This window comes from Macaca mulatta, chromosome 17 (genome assembly GCF_049350105.2).
Source record: "Macaca mulatta isolate MMU2019108-1 chromosome 17, T2T-MMU8v2.0, whole genome shotgun sequence".
In the NCBI taxonomy this organism is placed as follows: Eukaryota; Metazoa; Chordata; class Mammalia; order Primates; family Cercopithecidae; genus Macaca; species Macaca mulatta.
Window position 1 is genome coordinate 12,887,877 of NC_133422.1, and position 20,663 is coordinate 12,908,539.

The window sequence follows — 20,663 nt, forward strand, 5'->3', positions numbered from 1 at the left end:
ATCTTAGATATTCTGAATCAGGCTAACAGTCTGACAGTTCACAAGGAAACATCTTGGAAAACTAAAAGGGCAGGAAGAACAGCGGGGGATGAAATTAATCTATTTTTCCAAAGTTTCAAGCCCCTTAACTGCAAGCTCCTGTGCTTTGGTCTTAAATATAGCCTTCTAAAGATTGTAAAATACTACTGTGTGTATATTTTTCTCCTCACTCACACAGACAACACAAAACTCAAGCTTTCTGCATCACAGCTGGCATTCTTCAATGCTAGCTCAATAATTCTATGAATCTGAGCCCCGTGAATTAGGGTGCCTCACAAGATTTTCTGATTATGAAAAGAGTGTTGACAAATCCTGAAGTTGAAATGTAGCATGGAGACATGTTTTATCTATCTGTAATCTATTATCTATCTCTCTCTATTATGTACCTATCAATCCTCTCTTTATCATCTATCATCTATTTATCATCTATCTATTTAGCTGTCATCTATTATCTAATTTATCAATCTATCGTCGATCTATCTACCTACCTATCTATAATCTGTCTCTCTATCAATATATCCATGCATATCTATCTATCCATCCATCCATCCATTCATCCATCCATCCATCCATCCATCCATCTATCCAGTCTTATAAACTGGGAATGCCTGCTTTGGGATTACTGTTGTTACTGAGGAAAAAACCCACCGTGGAGAGCTTTCTTTCTTCAATAAATTAAGATGAAAGAGGGAGGGGGCCAGACACACTGCCAGGTTCATGGGCGTCATCTGATTCTCTTCCACCAAGTTGACAACGTCATTCAGGAAACACAAGAGCGTCTGCAGGACCTCCCTGTTCTCGTCGGCCAGTAGCAGGATGGCAGCCTGCACGGCCTGCAGCCGCTGCTCTTTGGAGACATCTGAGGAAAAGTGGATGCCAGGTCATTGGAGGAGCAGACACAGAAAGAGCCAGCTGGGAGGCATTGTGTAAGCTCCACCTCCCTGGTGCGAACGTACACCCAGAGTCATCACCACCACCAACAACCAGAGCAGCAGGAAAGGCACAAAGAAGTCAGTAATTGCTGAGGCCTTGCAGCTCATGGGAGGCAGAGCTGAGTCCCAACCCTTGCAACTGAACTCTGGATCCCGCAGTCTCAATGGCCAAGCAGGGTTTAGAAAGGGGCACCACCATCCTGGCTTTCTGTATTCTGAGCAATTAACCCACTCACCTGCTTTCAGAGGGCTTCTGGGTGAAGTTGGTGATTAGGACTCTGTCAACCTGGCATCCCTCTTGCCCATCCTCCCTGACAAACAGTTTGGGAAGCCCCTTTCAGGATGCCCAGGGCTCCGTGGGACATGGTTTGAAAACCACTGGGTTAGGGAACAGTAGCCTTGCCTTGCCTTTCTCCACCCCTGCCAGCCAGGCCATGATGGCAGTGCTGCACGATTCACCGGGAGTGGTGTTGAGCTGCTGCGACCTCTGACCTCATTCCTAGAGGGTCAGCTTCTCGAAGGGAAGCCTGTACCTCTTCCTTTTTCCTACAAATCTCCCAGGCTTGCTTTGCAGGATGCCTGCTATTGACTTCATGTGGAGACCCAGCGTCACCTGTTCCATAATCTTGGGGTTTATGGAAATTGAGGCTGTGCTTGGAGAAGAAAAACCAGGCTGCCTAAGGTTATGGGGAATATCTGGCCCTTCTCAGTCCCATCATCCTTGAAGGTGGTCCTCATGGTGGTGGTTGCCGGTTATGCAGGCTTACCAGGGAATTGGTTCCAACAATATGAGGTGAACTAAGTGGAAAACCACACCAAATGAGTGATAGGTGCTGTCTTTTGCTGCTCCCATCCGTGGCTGTGTTTATTTAGTGATCAGTTTAGTCCTCTCACTGCGAAAGACATTGTCGTGAGCTTGCTTCTGTCGACACTGTTGTCTTTCTTAAAATGCCATGTTCTGGTACGGGGGCCTCCACACTAGGGTGTCTGCACTCTCCAGGGGTGGGGAGGTGTGCTCCTGACAGTCTCTTGAGGTGTGAGAAGAAATCATTAGCACTCCCATGTGTGTTTATCTTTTCTCTTACCCATTAAAAATACTGATCGGGGGTGCTTTATAATGTGCATAGTACATTATGGTATATCCAGTATATTTATATTACTAAACATAAATACACATTCAGATATTTGCTACTGGCAGGAGCGCATGATAAAAACAAACTCGGAGCTGGCTGTTCTAGAAGGGCTGAGGTGTGACCTTCTGTGGGGATCCTGGCTGGCCCCAGGCTTTGTGGTCCCAGGGGGCTATGGATGCTGGATTCGCCTCCATTCCCATGCCAGAGGCGTGACGTCACATCCCAGGGCTGACCACACTCTGGCCCTGATTAGCAAATCCAAGTTCCTGGAAAAGCCTGAGCATGCCTTCAGCGGTCTGAAACCTGTCCCCACTCCTCCCAGCATGTCCGCTGTGTACTGGCATGAGATATACCTGGGGTTCACGGAGAAGAGCCATTTCGTTAAAATTATAGCAAACCCATTTTCTTACTCTCGCTTGGGGTGGAGCAGAAACAGATGGTACTAATGATCTCAAGCTTGTGAGAGGTGCTTGAGCCGCTGAATTGTTTTAAATATGCTGCTCCAGGTAAGGTGTCCAGTGTGTATACATTGTTTAACTTTACTAAGCTGCTTTTCCATGCCAACATTTTTTTCCCAGCCATCATTTTTGAAGAGTTGCCTGTCATCTCTATTTGTTTTCTCAGTTTCCTTTCTATTCACTTATTCTTTTATCCCTCCGAAAATACTTCCTGTCCATTATTGTTATTATTATTTACTAAAAATGCTTGAAATACCTAAATTCAGCATTTGTTTTGGATCCTATGCTCTTTCAGCTTTCTGTTACATACCACGCGGCTGAGGGTCCTGCCCCTTTCCTGACTCTAAGGGGATGATTCTAGGTTTGAATTTTTAAGTGTGGATAATTTGCAATCATATGGGAGATCCTGGCACCTCAAATTCAGAATCCTGTGGATTCTGAACCCTTCTGCTCTCCAATTTCCACTTCTTTCAATCATGAGGCCTTAAAGCCTTATGGTTGTCTTTGACTCCTCCATCCTTCTCCCTCCTCCAGATGGGTAGGACTCAAATATTTTCATTACCCATCGAACACTCCAATGTACTTCATCATTTGACAAAAGCCCAAGAAGTGGCATAGCTGAAAACAGAACTTCTCTGGAGGACTGGAGGAGGAACCGTGCCTCTCTGCCACAGTAGCAGTTTGGAAACTTTGACTCTAGGGTCTATGCATGGAATGTCTTCTCTTCAGTCTCACTGCTGGAAGTCCCTGCAGGCAATTCAGAACCTTGATTAGTATGCTGACTCCCTGAGCCTCCATGCTCGTCCAGTTCAGTGCCTCTTGTGCACCACTTCCAGATTCCTGGGTCAATCACACGGTGCTGATGGACTTTCTCCCTGTGGCGGATACAAGGCTGGCCACTTACTCAATTCCCATTCTTCTCTTCTTCCTCATTAAGAAAGCACATGTTCTGCTCAGGTGTGAGCTGCAATATACTCAGGGAAATGGGTCCCTCCCTCAGACCCAAACCTGCCCTAAACCAAAACTGGTATCCCAGGTCTTCTTTTTCAGTGTTTGGCTTAAGAAGTAAGCCACTTCTGCCTGAGGGGACCAAGAAAAATGCTAAGAGCTTCTGTAAGACGTATGTCCTTGATAAAAAGAGATACATGGCCAAGGAGAAGTGCAGTCACTCTCTTCTTGCCTTGGAATGTGATTTTGTGAAGACCTGATAAATATAAGTTGTGACAATTATACTGTGACCTTAAAGGGAAAGTCAAGAGAGGCTGACTTTAGCCCTGGCATCACTGAGCTGTGGGATACCCAACTCTGGAATTATGTGAGATAATAAAATGTACTTATTGTTTAAACGACTGTTCGTTGGATATCTGGTTCCGTCTTTACAGCTGAGAACATTGTAACTGTAAAGTAATATGAATTACTTTCTTTTTTATTCTTAAAGTTTGGAATGTCTAGAAAATAAGTCCCTCAACAACACCCGACAGTTCCCTGATGCTTAATGAATTAAGCATACACTCCTTGCCCTAATATTCAATGTCCTTCCTTTATGGCCCCAGTGTCGTTTTCAGTGTCATTTGGTGTCACTCTGTACATCTGCCATACATGCAAGCCAGATGAATACCCTGGGCTCTCCTGACATCAGTTTATGCTATCTGCAGAGCAGGTACCCAAAATGTGTTCCTCACATATCTCAGCCTTCAGTTGTCACTTCCTCCGTGAAGCCCTCATTCTTCATCTCTCTCTCCTTGGACTTTTCTGTAACCTTTCTATGGAACTTCTCCAACTTTGTAGTGTTGGAGTTATTTATGTTCATGCCTCATCTCCGTTATTGTAAGATCCTTAAGATCAGAGAGTGAGTCTCATCCATCCATATGCTCTGCCATGCTCAGCACGGTGCCCGGTACAGAAGCCACACTCTGTAAATGTTTGCTTAGCTAAAATAAGGCCTGCTTTGATCTGGCTGCTTGCTTGTGACTCAGAAAGGGCCAAAGACATTTATTTCTTTCAAGTAATGTGGCTTTAGCCTTAGACTAGTGTCAACTTTAGCCCAAGAACTGATTAAATGTAAAGATTCGTATCTGATACTTCCAAACCATAAGGGAGGCTTAATTGAAAAATGCAGTTCAACCTCTCACAGCAACAACATCAAGAACTCCCTGTTTGGGCTCTAGCAACTTGTGTCACTAATTTGACTTAACCTACTTACTTTGAAAAACTAATGTTTACTTAGTGGGTTGCCACCTTAATCTGTTTTCACAAGTGGTTCTGATTATAATCCTTCCTGAGTTTGCAGTATCATGGACTCCTTAAACACATTTTATACAGAATTCTCTATAGCACGGATATTCTTCAGATTGGATCAAGTCCATGTCAAGGTCCATTTCAGGCATATTTTGCTGAAAACTCAAAACTCAAAGTCCATGGGCCAAATGGCTTTTTTCCCCCATGAATTGGGATCTGGGCCATCAAAATAATTCATAATGTTAACATTGTCATATCTAGCAAAGAGTCACAAGTTTAATTTCCTTCTTTTTTTTTTCTTAGACGGAGTTTCGCTCTGTCACCCAGGCTGGAGTTCAGTGGCCCGATCTCCACTCACTGCAACCTCTGCCTCCCGGGTTCAAGCAATTCTCCTGCCTCAGCCTCCCAAATAGCTGGGATTTTAGGCACTGGCCACCATGCCTAGCTAATTTTTGTATTTTTAGTAGAGATGTGGTTTCACCATGTTGGCCAGGCTGGTCTTGAACTCCTGACCTCAGACAATCCAACCACCTCGGCCTCCCAAAGTGCTGGGATTACAGGTGTGAGCCACCATGCCCAGCCCACGTGTTTATTTCTAATAACCCTATTGCAACCACTTATAGTAGGATATGCTGCTTAATCAACAATTGTTATTTTCAGGGATTATTTTAATTATACAGGCTTTGCTGACAACTTAACATCATTAAAAAAAATCCAAGTGAAAATACAAATAAGTTCATTTAAGCTTAATGAAAAGTGTGCTTACTTTTCACCAATGAAGATGCATTGTACTAAAATACATTTGTTTTTATTTGCTGTCATTTTAATTCATGTCACTTTGAATTTCCTATATCCCAAAGAAATGCTTACTTTTTTAAAAAATTGAAGAAGTTTTAATAAATACCTATATATAAAACAACTTCTATTGTGTCACTTTTCATTTTAAATTTTTGTAAATGTATTGGAAGTTTGTTTTAGATTGTACACAAAACTCTATTGAGAAGGAATATTTTGATGTCAAAAAGGTATTTTCAAATGCATAAACAAATGGCCTGTGGATTTCCATACCAAACTTTGAGCAAAAGTTACTTCTGTAGAGGAGAACAGGATTACATTCATCTTTATGGATTGATGTGTTATTCGTATAATTAAAACTCAATCTATAGGGAATTATTTTCGTTACAGTGGAAGGATGCCCACGAGAACACCAATCTCATTATTTCCACTTACACTGATAGATGTGGAGGAAGGTCTCGCTGAGCTTGTTGGTGAAAAGAGGCTCAGGGAGGTCCCGGAAGAACTGTTTCACCATATCCGCCACGTCATAAGCAGACTGGTCTTCATAGTTGACGTTCTCAGGGAAGTTCTCATTCATTTGGCGTAGGGCATGGATTCGAGACTTCACTCCTGACTTGCGAAAAAGACCCACCTGAAACGAAGCCATAGGGCTGTGTCAGCCAGGCCACACTTGGTTGTAAGGAGGAGAAGGAAGCATGGGATGGGAACTGGATGATCTGGAATTGCCTCCCAATTAGTACATGTTGAACTGTTAGTATAGCTACTTTAGGCAGTAGCCGAACACTGTCTTCTTCTCCTATGAAATGAAGATGAGAATAAAACCCCACCGCACAGGATTACCGTGGAGAGTAAGTGAGGAAATAGATGTGCATGTGCTCTGCGACCTATTACATCTTATCACACTGCAGATGTTATTATTATTTTATTCATTTATTCAACAAGTAGTGATTAAGTAACCACTGTGTACAGGCATGCTTAGAGTTCCTAGGTGTCATTAGTGAGCAGAGCAGATAAAATTCCCTGCCCTCTAGGGTTTACATTGCCATGGGGGTTTTGAGAAAGTTTGGTCAATGGGAGGTTTGGTGAAAACTATGTGGGTGGTGGATGAAAGAATCCCAGATAAACAGTCATATCCAGTGCCCTGCAGGGGAGTTTTACGGGGAATATGTTCGTGAAACAGAATAATATCCTAAGTACATATTTTGATTTAAGGGATTTATTTACTTTTTCTTCTTTGGAATTCTTGGCACTTACTTTTCTACCTGTTTGTTTTTATGCTATAAGCTATGGCTCTAGTGAGAATGAGTCCTGCGTGGCTTTTTCTTCAAACCTCGAGATAATGTCATATCATGCCTTTTTCATCTTAGAGCCCAGGCTCCTCCCTTACTTGATAAATAAATGGAACATTCAGGCATCAAGGACAGAGTGGCCCTAATGAGAATGACTGAGGCAGAGCAGAGCCCGGCAAGAATGAAGACCCTGCAATGGTTGGGCAGGTTAAGCTCTAGGCCCTCTAGAGGAACTTCCTGTGCTGGACTTAGCCTGCATCCAAAAAGGAATTGAACTTTTATGCGCGCCCTGGCTTATAGGGAAAAACACGTCTGCTATTTTTTAAATGCCTATAGGGAGTTGATTTGCTTCAACCCGCAATTTCCACAGCTGTCATTCCCCAGTGGCTCAAGGGTTGGCCCACTTGTGCAAAGCAAGGTAGAACCTTCCTGAGTTGCTCGTCAGGTAGACGGTGGACGCTAGTGTCAGTCACTGATCTGCCTCCCTATGCCTGCAGGAATGTCTAACATAGGCCATCTTACTGACCACGCTGTGTGCCAGGCCGGCCTCCACCCGAGTTTGGTATCTGACAAAGGCTGTCCTGATTGCTGCAACAAATGGAGAAGAGCCCTCATTTTTTTAAAAATTGTGGTAACAGCAAGGGAAGGATTCCAAGCCATTAGAGCATACTCAGGTTTTTGTATATGTCAGCTGAATGGATCACAGAGGAAATTATACACTGCTACTTTTTGTGGCCATAAAAACAGAATTCTTAGTAATATTTCTTTGCATTCCAAGGCTTATTGCTCTAATCCCACACATCAGGATATTCAGCCTGATAATATCATCACTTAAAATATGAACTACTTTCTTTTTTATTCTTAAAGTTTGGAATGTCTAGAAAATGCACAATTTTGCCATACTTAGATGACTCGCCACAAAGAATCTAGACAATATTTATCTTCCTTCAACTGGCAATGACTCCAAATTTCATCAAAGGGCATGGAAAGAAAGCATGTACTGTCAAAAGAGAAAAAAATTCAAGATGTCAGGTGAGTGATTATTGGGGTGAGATCCATCTCCGACTTGTTTACATCTTCTGCTTTTCTGATTTTGGAAGGAGGCCCAGGACTGTGCACACCACAGGGCTGGTTGTGCTGCACGAGTTCTCAGAATCGAGATGCCCTGAAGGTAAATACTTCGGTGTGACTCACAAATATTTATCCTCATATGAGCGGGTATTATTCCATTTGAGAAGAATTCCTATTTTTTAACCGCAGAGAAATATTGATCAGGATCTATAAAAAGAAGAAAGCAGACAGTGTTTCTGTTTAAATTGTCGGGCACGTTCCTCTTTTGTCCACCATGTCTTGCGGGCTGTTTCTGGGCACACACTCTTGTGCGTGCACACACACATCCAGAGATGCTATCTTTGTATTGTTCGGTTTCCAAGTTTCTTTCTCGTTTCAGCAAATATTGTTATTTTAATTATTTTGGACATGTCTGGAGCTCTCCAGCTGCGGGCTCTGAACTGCTTGTTCTGACTGAGATCTTAGGATGTCCAGAGGGTTGTCAGGGATTTATTTGTGCTGCCTCAAATTCTGACAATAACCTTCCTGCCCTGCCCTTGTCTTCTAGGGCACACGGGAAATACAGACATATGTATATATTTTGGTTTCTGTGGATTTTTGTTGGAAGTACAGCAGGAAAATTTTCTTTCGTAAACCTAATAAAGAAAAGGTGGTCTCAAATCAGATTCCAGTTGTAGTAGCTGCAGATGGCAAAAGGGAAAGATGGAAAGAACCTCTCTTCAAAGCTAATGATGAACTGATGATTGAGCTAACCCCGGAACTATTCTATTTCCAGACTTTTTTTTTTTTTTTTTTGAGACGGAGTCTGGCTCTGATACCCAGGCTGGAGTGTGGTGGTGCATTTAAGTGATTCTCCTGCCTCAGCCTGCTAAGTAGCTGGGATTACAGGTGCCCGCCATCACACCCAGCTAATTTTTGTATTTTTTAGTAGAGACAGGGTTTCACCACGTTGGCTAGGCTGGTCTCGAACTCCTGACCTCAAGTGATTCACCCACCTCGGCCTCCCAAAGTGCTGGCATCACAGGTGTGAGCCACCATGCCTGGCCTATTTCCTGACTTTTCATTTGTGTTTTGTGAGACCATGAATTTCCTGTCATTTAAGCCATTTTGGGATGGGGCTTCTAGTGGTCGCTGTGGAAAGCCGCTGGGCACAGTGAGTAGAAGATGGTCTTTCTAAGGCATAGAGAGATCCTGAGACCAGAGGAAGAGCTTCCCCTTTCCATCCTCATAGAAAAACACAGTGATGGCAACGAATGGTTTCCAATAATCATTTCTTCTTCAGAAAGTTTTGGCCGAGCACGGCGGCTCACGCCTGTAATCCCAGCACTTTGGGAGGCCGAGGTGGTTGGATTGTCTGAAGTCAGTAGTTTGAGACCAGCCTGGCCAACATGGTGAAACCCCGTCTCTACTAAAAATATAAACATTAGCTGGGTGTGGTGGTGGGTGCTTGTAATCCCAGCTACTCGGGAGGCTGAGGTGGGAGAATCTCCTGAACCTGGGAGGCAGAGGTTGCAGTGAGCTGAGATTGCGCCACTGCGCTCCAGCCTGGCAACAGAGCCAGACTCCATCTCAAAAAAAAAAAAAAAAAAAAAAAAAGTTTCCAAAGCAAGGATTTGATCTGAATTTTTCACAAGAGATAGTTTTCCACATAAAAAATGGAGAACCTAAGAAATTCTTTTTCTTTTTTTTTTTTTTTTGAGATAGAGTCTCACTCTATCTACCAAAGCTAGAGTGCAGTGGCATGATCTCAGCTCACCACAACCTCCATCTCCTGGGTTCAAAGTGATTCTCCTGCCACAGCCTCCCAAGTAGCTAGGATTATAGGTGTGCACCACACCCAGCTTTTTTTTTTTTTTTTTTTTTTTGAGACGAAGTCTCGCTCTTGTCCCCCAGGCTGCAGTGTGATGGCGTGATCTCAGCTTACTGCAACCTCTGCTTCCCAGGTTCAAGCAATTCTCCTGCCTCAGTCCCCTGAGTAGCTGGGATTACAGGCACCCACCACCACACCTGGCTAATTTTTGTATTTTTAGTAGAGACAGACTTTTACCATGTTGGCCAGGCTTGTCTAGAACTCTTGACCTCAGGTGATTCACCCGCCTCGGCCTCCCAAAGTACTGGGATTACAGGTGTGAGCCGCCACGCCTGGCCTACTTATTGTATTTTTTAGCAGAGATGGTGTTTCACCATGTTGGCCAGGCTGGTCTCAAACTCCTGACCTCAGGTGATCTGCCCGCCTCAGCCTCCCAAAATGTTGGGATTATAAGTGTGAGCCACCGTGCCTTCCCTGTTGCTCATCCTTCTGACCAGAGTGGGTGGCAGGCAACAGCCCCAGCTCCCTCGGCTTCGTTATGAGGAAGATCCCAGGAGGGTATAATGTTTTTCCTTCACTTTTGTGTGTCACCCATAGGCAGGCAGCCTGAGCTGTCACACAGAGTCTCACACACTGAGTTTAACGCTCTGCTGTCTTGGTTTTGAAATTCTCAATGATTTATGAACAAGCGATCCCACATTTTCTCTTTTCACTGGTCCCACAAATGGTATAACAGGTCCTGCTGTCATCTACTGTTAAAGCTCAGCCCAGTCACCCTCTTGAGAAAGGGGAGAGTGGCCGTCAGCAATGCGGAGTTCATTGTATAAGCATCTCTCCTGTATGTGATCTCTCGCTCCTTTTGAAGATAAAAGCGGAGTGATGAGTGTCCCCTTGGTCTAGTTTTCCTGTCCTCTCTCTTTTGTTTTTCACCTAAAAACCTAGCTATGAGAAAGCAAGGACTCAGCTGGGCACGGTAGCTCACGCCTGTAATCCCAGCATTTAGTGGGGGCCTAGGCATGTGGATCACCTGAGGTCAGGAGTTCGAGACCAGCCTGGCCAACATGGTGAAACCCTATCTCTATTAAAAATACAAAAATTAGTTGGGTATGGTGGTGCGTGCCTGTAAATCCCAGCTACTAGGGAGGCTGAGGCAGGAGAATCACTTGAACCCGGGAGATGGAGTTGCAGTGAGCTGAGATTGTGCTACTGCACTCCAGCCTGGGTGCCAGAGCGAGACTCTATCTCAAAAAAGAAAAAAAAAAAAAAAGTGAGGACTCAAGGGTAATTTCACTGGATAGCCCCAGAGCACTGCTTACTTTATCTGAGGCAGGCAACAGGCAAAGTGACAAACAGGCAGTGGGGCCAGGGACACTTGTACTGAGTACCAAGTCTTCCCAGCATGATTAGGCTTTTAAAACTTACTGCTCTATTAGGAGGAGAGGCTGAGCATGAGTGGTGCATTAGAATTCAAATTCCATCTGAATAATATTAAATCTCCCTCTTGGCATCCTGTTTATGCTAATCTTTTTCGGGACTTAATGATGTTTATCAGGACTTCCATTTCCTCTTCTTTAGAAATGTGCTCCGCTAATGAAGGAAGGTTGGTTTTCTTCAGAAAGAGAAAGATTCGTAAGAAGAGTATGCGGCAGATTCTTATTTTGAGCATTGCAGGTTCAGCCTCTCACTGCAGTGACTTCGTATTCATCAGGAATAGGTATAACTATCCTGTGCACAGTTGATTTAGGGCAGAAATAAAAGCTCAGACAACAAAGCAAGGCTCCTCTCACACATTACTATGTCTGAATACAAATGGTTCATAATTGAAGGCTAAACTTCCTCATCTCACCCACAGCCAGCTGCAAGGGCAAACATGAACACTCTGTTGCATCATGTAGGAACTGCTGTGCACGCGGGAGTGTGGAAAGCGAAGGGCTGGCAATGTTTCAGGCTCTGTGGGGCAGGGTCACCTGCAATGAGTACTTATATGCGAGGAGAGTGCTTAGCACGGGGAGAAGCGGCCAACGCGCTGCAGGGAGCCTCCTCCCTGAGACTCAGGGCAATGCCCTGGGAGAGTATGGGGCGGTGCTTCCTATTAAAACGTGGCGTACAAGGGGGATATTTGTGGATGTTCCCATCTTCTGCAGCTTTGAGGCTGGGTTCTCCAGGCCTTGGGCAGACTGGAATCTTTTCAATTCCGCGGAGGTGCTGTTGGCAAAGCAAGAACATTTTGTTTGGTGTCGCTCTCCTTCCTTTTCACTCTTTCCCCTCGCTTTTCTGATTGATTCGCTTTTATTAGCTCTTGCTTGCTCTGAAATCTCCGGAACAGCCAGGTTTTGATTCCTTAGTTTCTCTATTTCTCCCCTTTTCCTTCCTATTACCACCTTCCTTTTTCACTGGAGCCAGAGGGGTGGTCTCTGCGTGCTTCCCACACCACATGACAAGGAAAGGGAGGGACATGCCGCGGCTGGAAGCCCTGCCAGGACTGGGCGCATTATCAGGTGCTGACTGGTTGTGGTGAAAGTCCCTTCGATGTCCTACGGATTCTCCCATGTGACTGACGCAAGAGATGCGTGGCTCTATTCATTTTAATTACATTTTGACCCACTATCCATGTCTTGAAACGAGTCTTCTTCCTCCAAGGTTTTGCCGGCACCCTGTTTTTCATCTTGGCATTCTCCCAGATTTAAAACATGGACCTGAGATGGACACAGGGGTGGAAGAGGTTTTGGTGCCCTGTGTCTTTCTCTCTACTGATAAGACTTTTGCTTCCAAAGAGAGACTGGCCCCACTAACAGCAGTGATACTGGCACTACACATTATTCAGAAGCTACAGGGGGCAGGAATGGTTTATTGCCTACACTAAAGACTCAGCGCTGAATGGAATAGTGGAATTACATTTCATTTATTTATAGCCACTCTTGTTCAAGAAAAAATTTAAGGGGGCTTACAGTAATCTATAAAATATAATAAGATACAATTAAATTAAAGATAAAACATAAGAAAATTACAGCAAAAGGAAAATAAAGACAGAAAAGGGTGGATGAAACTAGGAATAAGATTGCTGCATAAAATTAATGCCAAAAATTACATAGATTTTACTATAGACAGAACACATATTTGGCTCCAGGCTTTCTAGCAGCCAATACAGTGAGGAAAACACACCCAATGAATGAGTTTGGTGTCCACAGTATTAAAAAACAGGCCAGTTGTCCAAAAGAAACACAATGCTTTCAGATGCTGCAGCCAGAGGAAAAAGTTTTTTCTCCCCTTCTCACAGAAAGCACATTACGTGACTTAACGACCAACATCGACTACAAAATCTTGACAGTGAATTCATTCATCAATGAGTTGTACAGGGTTACTCCTCAATGCTAGAGATGGCATCACCCCGAAGTCCACGGGGGAAAAGCCGTTATAATAAGCAGCCGCAGAGTGCAGTGGTTAGGAACTTGCACTCTGGAGTCAGACTTGCAAGCAAGTGTTGGTTCCACCATAATGAACCCGGGATAACACCATTCAAGGGTGGATGTGGGACTAAATGAGGCAATTAATGCAAAACACATAATAAAATTGCTTGAAACATGCCAGGCACTCAAGAGTGGTTATTTTTATTGAACTAGTGACACAGATAGGTTGCACTTCCTTTGGGCATTCCTGAACACTGTTTTCTCTTAACGGAGCTTTTGTTGATAAGCATTAGCTGGCCATGCTCTTGGAGCAAAATATTCTCTGTGCTTGGAAAAGGGCAAAGCCACAGTCTCTAAGAGCACCAAGAGGGAGGTGAGTTCGATACATACCCTTACAGAAAGTGAGATGCTTGGAAAAACATGTGTCTTAACAAAATACCATCTTGGGTCTATACCCACAAACCAACAACAAATGTACAATTGAGGCCACCAAGTTCTATGCCAAATGACAAGGTTGCAATGCTTTTAGCATTGGAATAGAGACCAGAGTGGGCTTTCCCAAATATTCACCAGAGCCCACCTCTTTAAAAACTTCTCTCAGTAAAACACCTTTAGGACATTAACTGTGAATAATGTGTATTCTTAGTAAAACCTCTAAGATTAAAAATAAATTAAAATGTATGCTTAAGTGACCAGATTAATTGGCTGACTCTATTGGGACGTGATTCACAAGTCAATTCATGTTGGGGCATCTGCCAAAGAAGAGGACCCTAGCAAAGGAGCTTGTCACCCTTATTGCTGGGGAATAAGAGGCAAGCTATTAAGGCCATTTCTCAAAACTAAACGGCCATCATCGCAACAACGACAGCAGCCATCCCACCCTCCACGATGACATCCAAATACGGAAAAATATTATGTGCAGATTTTCTAAATGAAAAGTGAGGAGGGACAAAGAGCATCACACATTCAGTTCAGTCAAAGACAACTTCAAATGAAGAAGTTAATTCTATTTTTCTGTAGTGAAAATTGATTTCTGGTTTACCACGAGACCGGCCTGATTCTAAGTGTGGTCTCAGTATTGGAGTCTCTACAAGCATCACTAGCCAGGATCTTTGAGTTCATGTAGCTGAGCTCATTCCTGCCCACTGAGCCCAAGGTCCAGGGTAAATCAGTAAAAAGTACAATCATCTTAGGTTGGTACAGATTCTCTGCATGGCATCAAAAAGTATGATGAACAGAGACTATTACAGAATAGCTGCCTGAAAATATACCCACTATTCAGGGTTGCAATTTACCAACTAAGAACACAACTTTTATTTTGGACAGAATGTCTACGAAACTAATGGGTGTTAATTTGGAGAAGCAAAGGCTTGTTTTGTAAACTACAGGACGGACTGCACTCTGGATTTAATCACAGTCCACCATTATGGTGGGCCCCAGTAGTCCCGGAGGCAGAAAATGATCTTTGAATATTTTGTTTAGCTTGAGCTTTGAATTAACTCTATAAAATGAGGGGATATTTGACTTAGTTGATACTTTTGTTCATATTTTACTTGCACATTTTTAAAATATGTAAATAAATCTGTCTTTCAGTTTTCCTGGTCATGATGCTGCTTCAAAGGAATAAAAAGAAGAATTAATACAAGGAGGCATGAAAAACCTAATTCTTTTTCAAAAATAATATAACAGGGATAAAAGAACACTGTGAAATCAATGGTGGCACTGAAATAATAGTTACAAAGGAAATGCAGTACATAGCTTAACTCCAGTTTTTAAGGATTGCAAATTAGACATCACAGGAACAAACTATTAACATCAACTTTCCGCAGTCACTCCAGGTCATCATTTAAGTTGCCAATGAGGAAACATCCTCAAATAGGATGTGGCTTGTTCAAATTCAATATTACCACATAAAGGTCACAATGCCTTTTATTTTTGGAGAGGCATGTCTTGCCTGATACTGGGCAGATCTGACTCAGTCTGACATCCCATCAATCTAATCCCATGGTTGGGGGTGGTGGGGCAGGAGCAGGGGGGTTACAGCCCTACCTGATCGAGGCAGTTGTTGCGTAGATATCTCAGTGCTTGCTGAATACTTTGAGGCAGGGGCTGTCCCGTTCTTTGGACGTGGACTATGAGAGGAACGCCAAAGACAGCCTTGTCTTTGTAGTCGGGAACTTTCATCCTCTTCATGAACTTTGGAACTGACCTAGAATTTACAGAAACCAGGTCATGCAAGCCTCCTGGGGCACACTGTGGGGAGAGGCTCTGGAAGCAAGCATGAGGGAAGCCAAGCTTTTGTTGGAATACCCAACAGACGCCGGGCGAATTCAGCATTCTCTCTGCATTAATCACAGGACACAGCCGTGCTCTGTGTGGCCCTTGCCTGCATGCTATCTCTAACTACTAAACAGCATGAGTCACGTTACCAGAATGTATTTGTAGCTCTGTTTTCAGGTCAAGTGGACAACTTTCCAATTTAATTGTGATAGACTCATCTCTCAAGTGCTGCACACTTAAAAGTCCCCAACAAAACAAAACAAATTTAAAAATTACAAGAGGAAGAAGAAATATGGCTGGGGCTGGAGGAAAAGGAAGGGAGAAAAGAAGAACAATATTTCTTGGCTCTATCCTTACTTTTCTAGAGCCAGCTGCAGTTTTTAAAGGACATTTTAATACACAAGCATATATTGATTTGGCCATGAATTTATAACCTTCTAACATATTTTATAAACACACCATTGATTTTTTTAATATGCATATTATAAAACATAGAACAATTACTGATACATTTTGTATTTTTTCAAATCCACCAAATCATCTATAATAGGCCCACATTCAAGTTCTAACATATGCTTCTGTCAATTCCTTATTACAAGGTTTACTGCATATTCTTGTTTTTATTTGCCAATGAAATAAAAGCAGAAATGTATTTGAAGAATTAAATGCTCTTTGAATGAATCAAGGCTCTAAGTGGTGAGCTTTGCATCAGGCCAGAAGGTACAAGTGACAGCTGTTTCTGTGCAAACTGCCAGGATTATTTTATGGCAAGTTTATTTTTATTTCCTCTGTTCACAATTAATCACCCTTTACTTGTCTTTTTTTCCTTTCTTGGAGCCTGACTGCCTTCCCTGGAAACCAACTGAGAGCTACAAATAGAGCAACGTTTCCTGTGGGCTCTGTCACATGGAGGCTACAGCAGAGCTCATGCCTTACGTCCAGGAGATCATCAGTGAAGGCAATGAATGGGTTCTTCAGAATTCACAAAGTAAACGTGGAAGCTTTTGCAATCACCCACTTAGCTCTGGAGCCAAGGATCCCCTCCTAGGTGAACGTGCTACGCACCATGTCCAGCCGTGCTTGTTGGACATGGAGTGCTTCTCCATGATAGCCGTGAGGCGAAGCAGTGAGAAGCGCTGGAGCAGGCTCAGCTGGCTGGCCGTCTGGCTGCTGATGTGGGGCGATGCTGGGGCTGGCCGGGGCTGGTGAGACAGCTGGAAACTGTTCCATCGGAGTCGCCTTTACCAGAGAGACCATCACAGAAGCCAGTCACAAAGTGGACTTGGTAGCGGGAAACACGGGACATCACCAATGTACATGAAGCTAATCAAGATAGCGTCCGAGCGAAGAGAATCGCAATGCAAATGGAACAGAAGACACAAGTGTGCAGAACAAACACAGGACATGATTTGTCCAATTCGGATAAGTCTGGAAAAAGTCTTATTATCTGTTTTATTAGGGGGTTTAAACAAGTGATAGAGGAAATACTAGGTTTCTTATTCCACATTTGTTCATGTTGAGAGCAGCTGAGACAGTGTGTGTGTGTGTGTCTGTGTGTGTGTGTGTGTGTGTGTGTGTGTGTGTGTGAAAGAGAAAGAGAGAGAAACAGAAAGAGAGGAAAGAGACGGAGACAGGGAGATATAGACAGCAGCAGAGACAGCAGACAGAGAGAGAGAAAAGACAGAGACAGACATAGATGGAGAGATGGAGAGATGAGACAGAAAAATAGAGAGAGACAGAGGCAGAGGATGAGAGACAGACAGAGATAGAAAGATATAGACAGAGAGAGAGAGAGCAAGAGATAGAGAGACAGAGAGAGGGAAGACAGACGGTGCAATATAGACAGAGAGGACAGACAGGTAGAGCGATATAGACAAAAAGAGAAATAGAGAGAGATATATAGACAGGGAGCAAGAAACAGAGAGAGAGAGAGAGAGAGAGAGCGAGGGAAAGAGACAGAGAGAGAGAGAGCGAGAGAGAGCGAGGGAAAGAGACAGAGAGAGAGCGAGGGAAAGAGATAGAGAGAGAGAGCGAGAGAGAGCGAGGGAAAGAGACAGAGACAGAGAGAGCGAGGGAAAGAGAGAGAGAGCGAGAGAGAGCGAGGGAAAGAGACAGAGAGAGAGAGAGCGAGAGAGAGCGAGGGAAAGAGACAGAGAGAGAGCGAGAGAGAGCGAGGGAAAGAGACAGAGACAGAGAGAGCTGTCGAATGTCTAGGGCTGCAGAAAATTCTCTCCTTGTCTTCCATGTGTCTACACTCTAACTCTTGCTCAGTATTGAGATGGAGCCTGAAGATGAGAGGTAAAGATGGTGACACATCGCTGAGCCCCAAGATACACCCCTGTCTCAACCAGAAACCCAGCAGCACACACAGTGCTCTTGTTTCTACCAGTTTGGACCTCCCAGGGCCATTTTTCTAGGGTGCTTCTGAAACGGTCTTTGTAAGTCAGCTTTTACGTACTTTGTAATTGGCACTTTCAAGCAAAAACAGACTTACAGAGTACACATCTTCGACCTCAGAAATTCCTTATAGGAGCAAAAAAAGTGTAAAATTTGGGGAAGTGACATTTTGATGAATGCATCACAGGAAGGTCAGGGGAAGTCGGTGCCTAGGAACTAGGTCTTGGTTATCCAGGATTCCCTGCATGTGGTGCCCGGTATAATGCTTTGCATATAAGAAGCTCAAAATATTTTTGGATAAAACTAAGATCAAAATAAAAGATAAACACAAATAAATATGAGTTAACACGGATTCAATCACCATGACACCTGTGCAGAAGTCATACTTCTGTTCAAAGAATTCCTAATCACATACATCACTTAGAACATAGTCAGGCATTTAGTAAGTACTCTGCATACATTTGTTAAAGAAATAAACAGAACACAATTACTATGAAATGGACAAAAAATCATTTCACAAATGCATGCCACCTACCTGTTTGGCCTGGTCAGAGAGGCCCCCACACCAGAATCCCTCCTGTCTCTGACCCCGGGAGGCTCAGATTCATTAAGAGACGTTACATCTCTTTCCACATCACTGGGTGTCGTCCGACCTTCTGAGACAGAGTTACCTTCAAAATCTAAGGTGATCTGATTAGGAGACGGAAAGGGGGATAAGCCAGGCTCCCCAACCAACGTATCGTGAGTTTGCAGTTCAGGTAAGACATCTTTGGACCAGTCATCCACTACCTCCTGGAGCCCATTGACATGCTGCAGAATGTCATCCAAGTGAGGGAAAAGGTCATCTTTCTCCAAGTCCAAAAGATCTCCTGTGCTGGCATACAGATGAGAGCCAGGGACATTGTCATAGATACTGACTCGGCTGGCTCTGTGGCAGGACGCCATGAGCCGGGGCTCCCTGGCACCAGGGACCTGCTCTCCGCCCAGGGAGATGCTACCGGTCCTCCAGTTAACCCCATTGCTACTATCTGTGGGAGAAAGGCTTTCAATAGAAAGTGCCTTGGGGAATGTTCCTGGTTTGTGATCCTTGGGAATATGCACCACCAAATTCTCTTGGGAGTGAAACTCATGCATACGGCCTTGGTCCCCTGCATCCTGCAGTGCTGTCCCTGCCAGCACATCCAGGTCCTCCAAGTACATGCCCCCACGCTTGTTGGCCTCGTGGCACTTGCGTTCCTTCAGGCAGGGTGTGCTGACGCCGCTGCTGCTGTGCTCCGATGGGCTGCTCTCGCCACTCGACCTGCCGGAGCATGGGAGCCCTCTTCTGCAGCCAGGTGGTGGAGAATTCTGGAGATCTCCATTTGCTATTTGGATGCACTGCATGGCCTTAAAGGACTCTGGCTCCTGCTGCAACATGGGCCCGCTGATCACCAGGCCACCTGTCCGCCCTGACCCCTTGTGCCTCCCGTGGGCTCCCTTCCCTCGGAGTGTTTCCATGCGTTTCAAAAATGATTTGGCCCTAGCCCTTGTGGGCTTCTCATTCTTGGGGTGGAAGGGGTGGTTGAGGACGTCTCTGGGGGACTGCGGGAGGCTGCTGCTGACCAGTGGGGCATCCAGCATGACCGGGCCGTCTGCACAGCACTGGCCCGGCTGGCTGCGGCTGTCACTGCCTCCGCTGCTTTCGCTGTGAATAGAACAGACCTCAGGCTCGCTCAGGTCTGTGAGGACGCTCTCACTGCTGGTCGTGTTCCTCATCCCCGTGCCTCCCGGTGACCCACTTCTGTCTCCTCGAGGGAGCAGCGTGTAGAGGTCGTCCACACGAGACCACCTGCGACTGGTTCTTTGGAAAGTCCATTTGTTGCTGATACAAAGATCTTCCTCATCGGAGTCGTCACCCTGCAGAACACCAAGGAAAATGCTCATTAGCAGACAGTGTGGCAGAGGCAGGAACTCTGGGTGCGCTGAGGGCAGCCCTGTGCGGTCCTCCACCTCCCTTCCCTCTGTACTCCCAGCACAGGTGTGAGCTTCTTGGGCACCTCTAAGCTGTCCTTCCACCACTTGCACTGTCTTGTACATACCCTTCCTCCCAGTGGCCAGAGGATTCTTCTCAACTTGCCAAGCTTTCTTCCTTCCCATTTTCAAAGAGGTTTTGAATGCTTCCTTCCTTCCTCTCTAAGAAGTTTTCCCTGACTGATTATAAAGCGGTATAATTACCTCAGACTAGACAGTTTAAATATAAAGCACCTGCAGTCTTTTTCACAAAGGAACTCAACTCTGCCATAAAAGGCACTTACTTCTTTCCAGAAACCTCTTCACTGAGCCCCAGGGACCGTATTTCCAGCTTGCCTCTTCTGAATCTCAACATCAGTATATCTCAAAGCTAACACTCCTTATTTTAGTCCTCTGCGCTTGATTCTTATCGTGTATTCCCTGGATAAGGTAACAGCAAAATGACCCACTGAATTTCTTTAAGTAGGGATGAGGGAGCCATTCTGGAGATCACTATTTGTGATCCAATCCGGCTGCTCTGCGTGAGCAGTCTTTTTCTGTTGAAGCAACTCCGAATCAGAATGCGGTGGGCAGGACGCACACCTCTGTGGTGTGGCTGCAATGGGTCCCCGCAGCTTGGCACTGTCTTACACTCTGTGCCTCACACATTGACTCTAGGTGTCTGGTTTCAGCCTGAATTTGTAGTCCCTGAGAGAGGAGCATCTGCATTCCCTGAGGCCAGAGATGGCCTAGTTTAGCTCTGCATAGCCTTGGGCCCAGCACAGACCTTGAACTCAGGCTTACCACCTCCTTTTGAAATAA

At 44.6% G+C, this 20,663-nt stretch overlaps 1 protein-coding gene across 12 annotated transcripts in view; it reads right to left on the minus strand.

The window, feature by feature from the left end:
* Nucleotides 1-20,663, minus strand: part of STARD13 (StAR related lipid transfer domain containing 13) — a 558,426-nt gene that overhangs the window by 8,870 nt on the left and 528,893 nt on the right. For 11 of the 12 annotated variants that reach the window (XM_028837160.2, XM_077973670.1, XM_015120865.3 and 8 more), the window contains 5 exon segments: nt 18,388-19,748; nt 16,521-16,694; nt 15,225-15,384; nt 6,031-6,229; nt 688-898 (listed from right to left, as the gene is read on the minus strand). In XM_028837160.2, the coding sequence (XP_028692993.2) occupies nt 688-898; nt 6,031-6,229; nt 15,225-15,384; nt 16,521-16,694; nt 18,388-19,748 (2,105 nt within the window). 12 annotated transcript variants of the gene reach the window in all.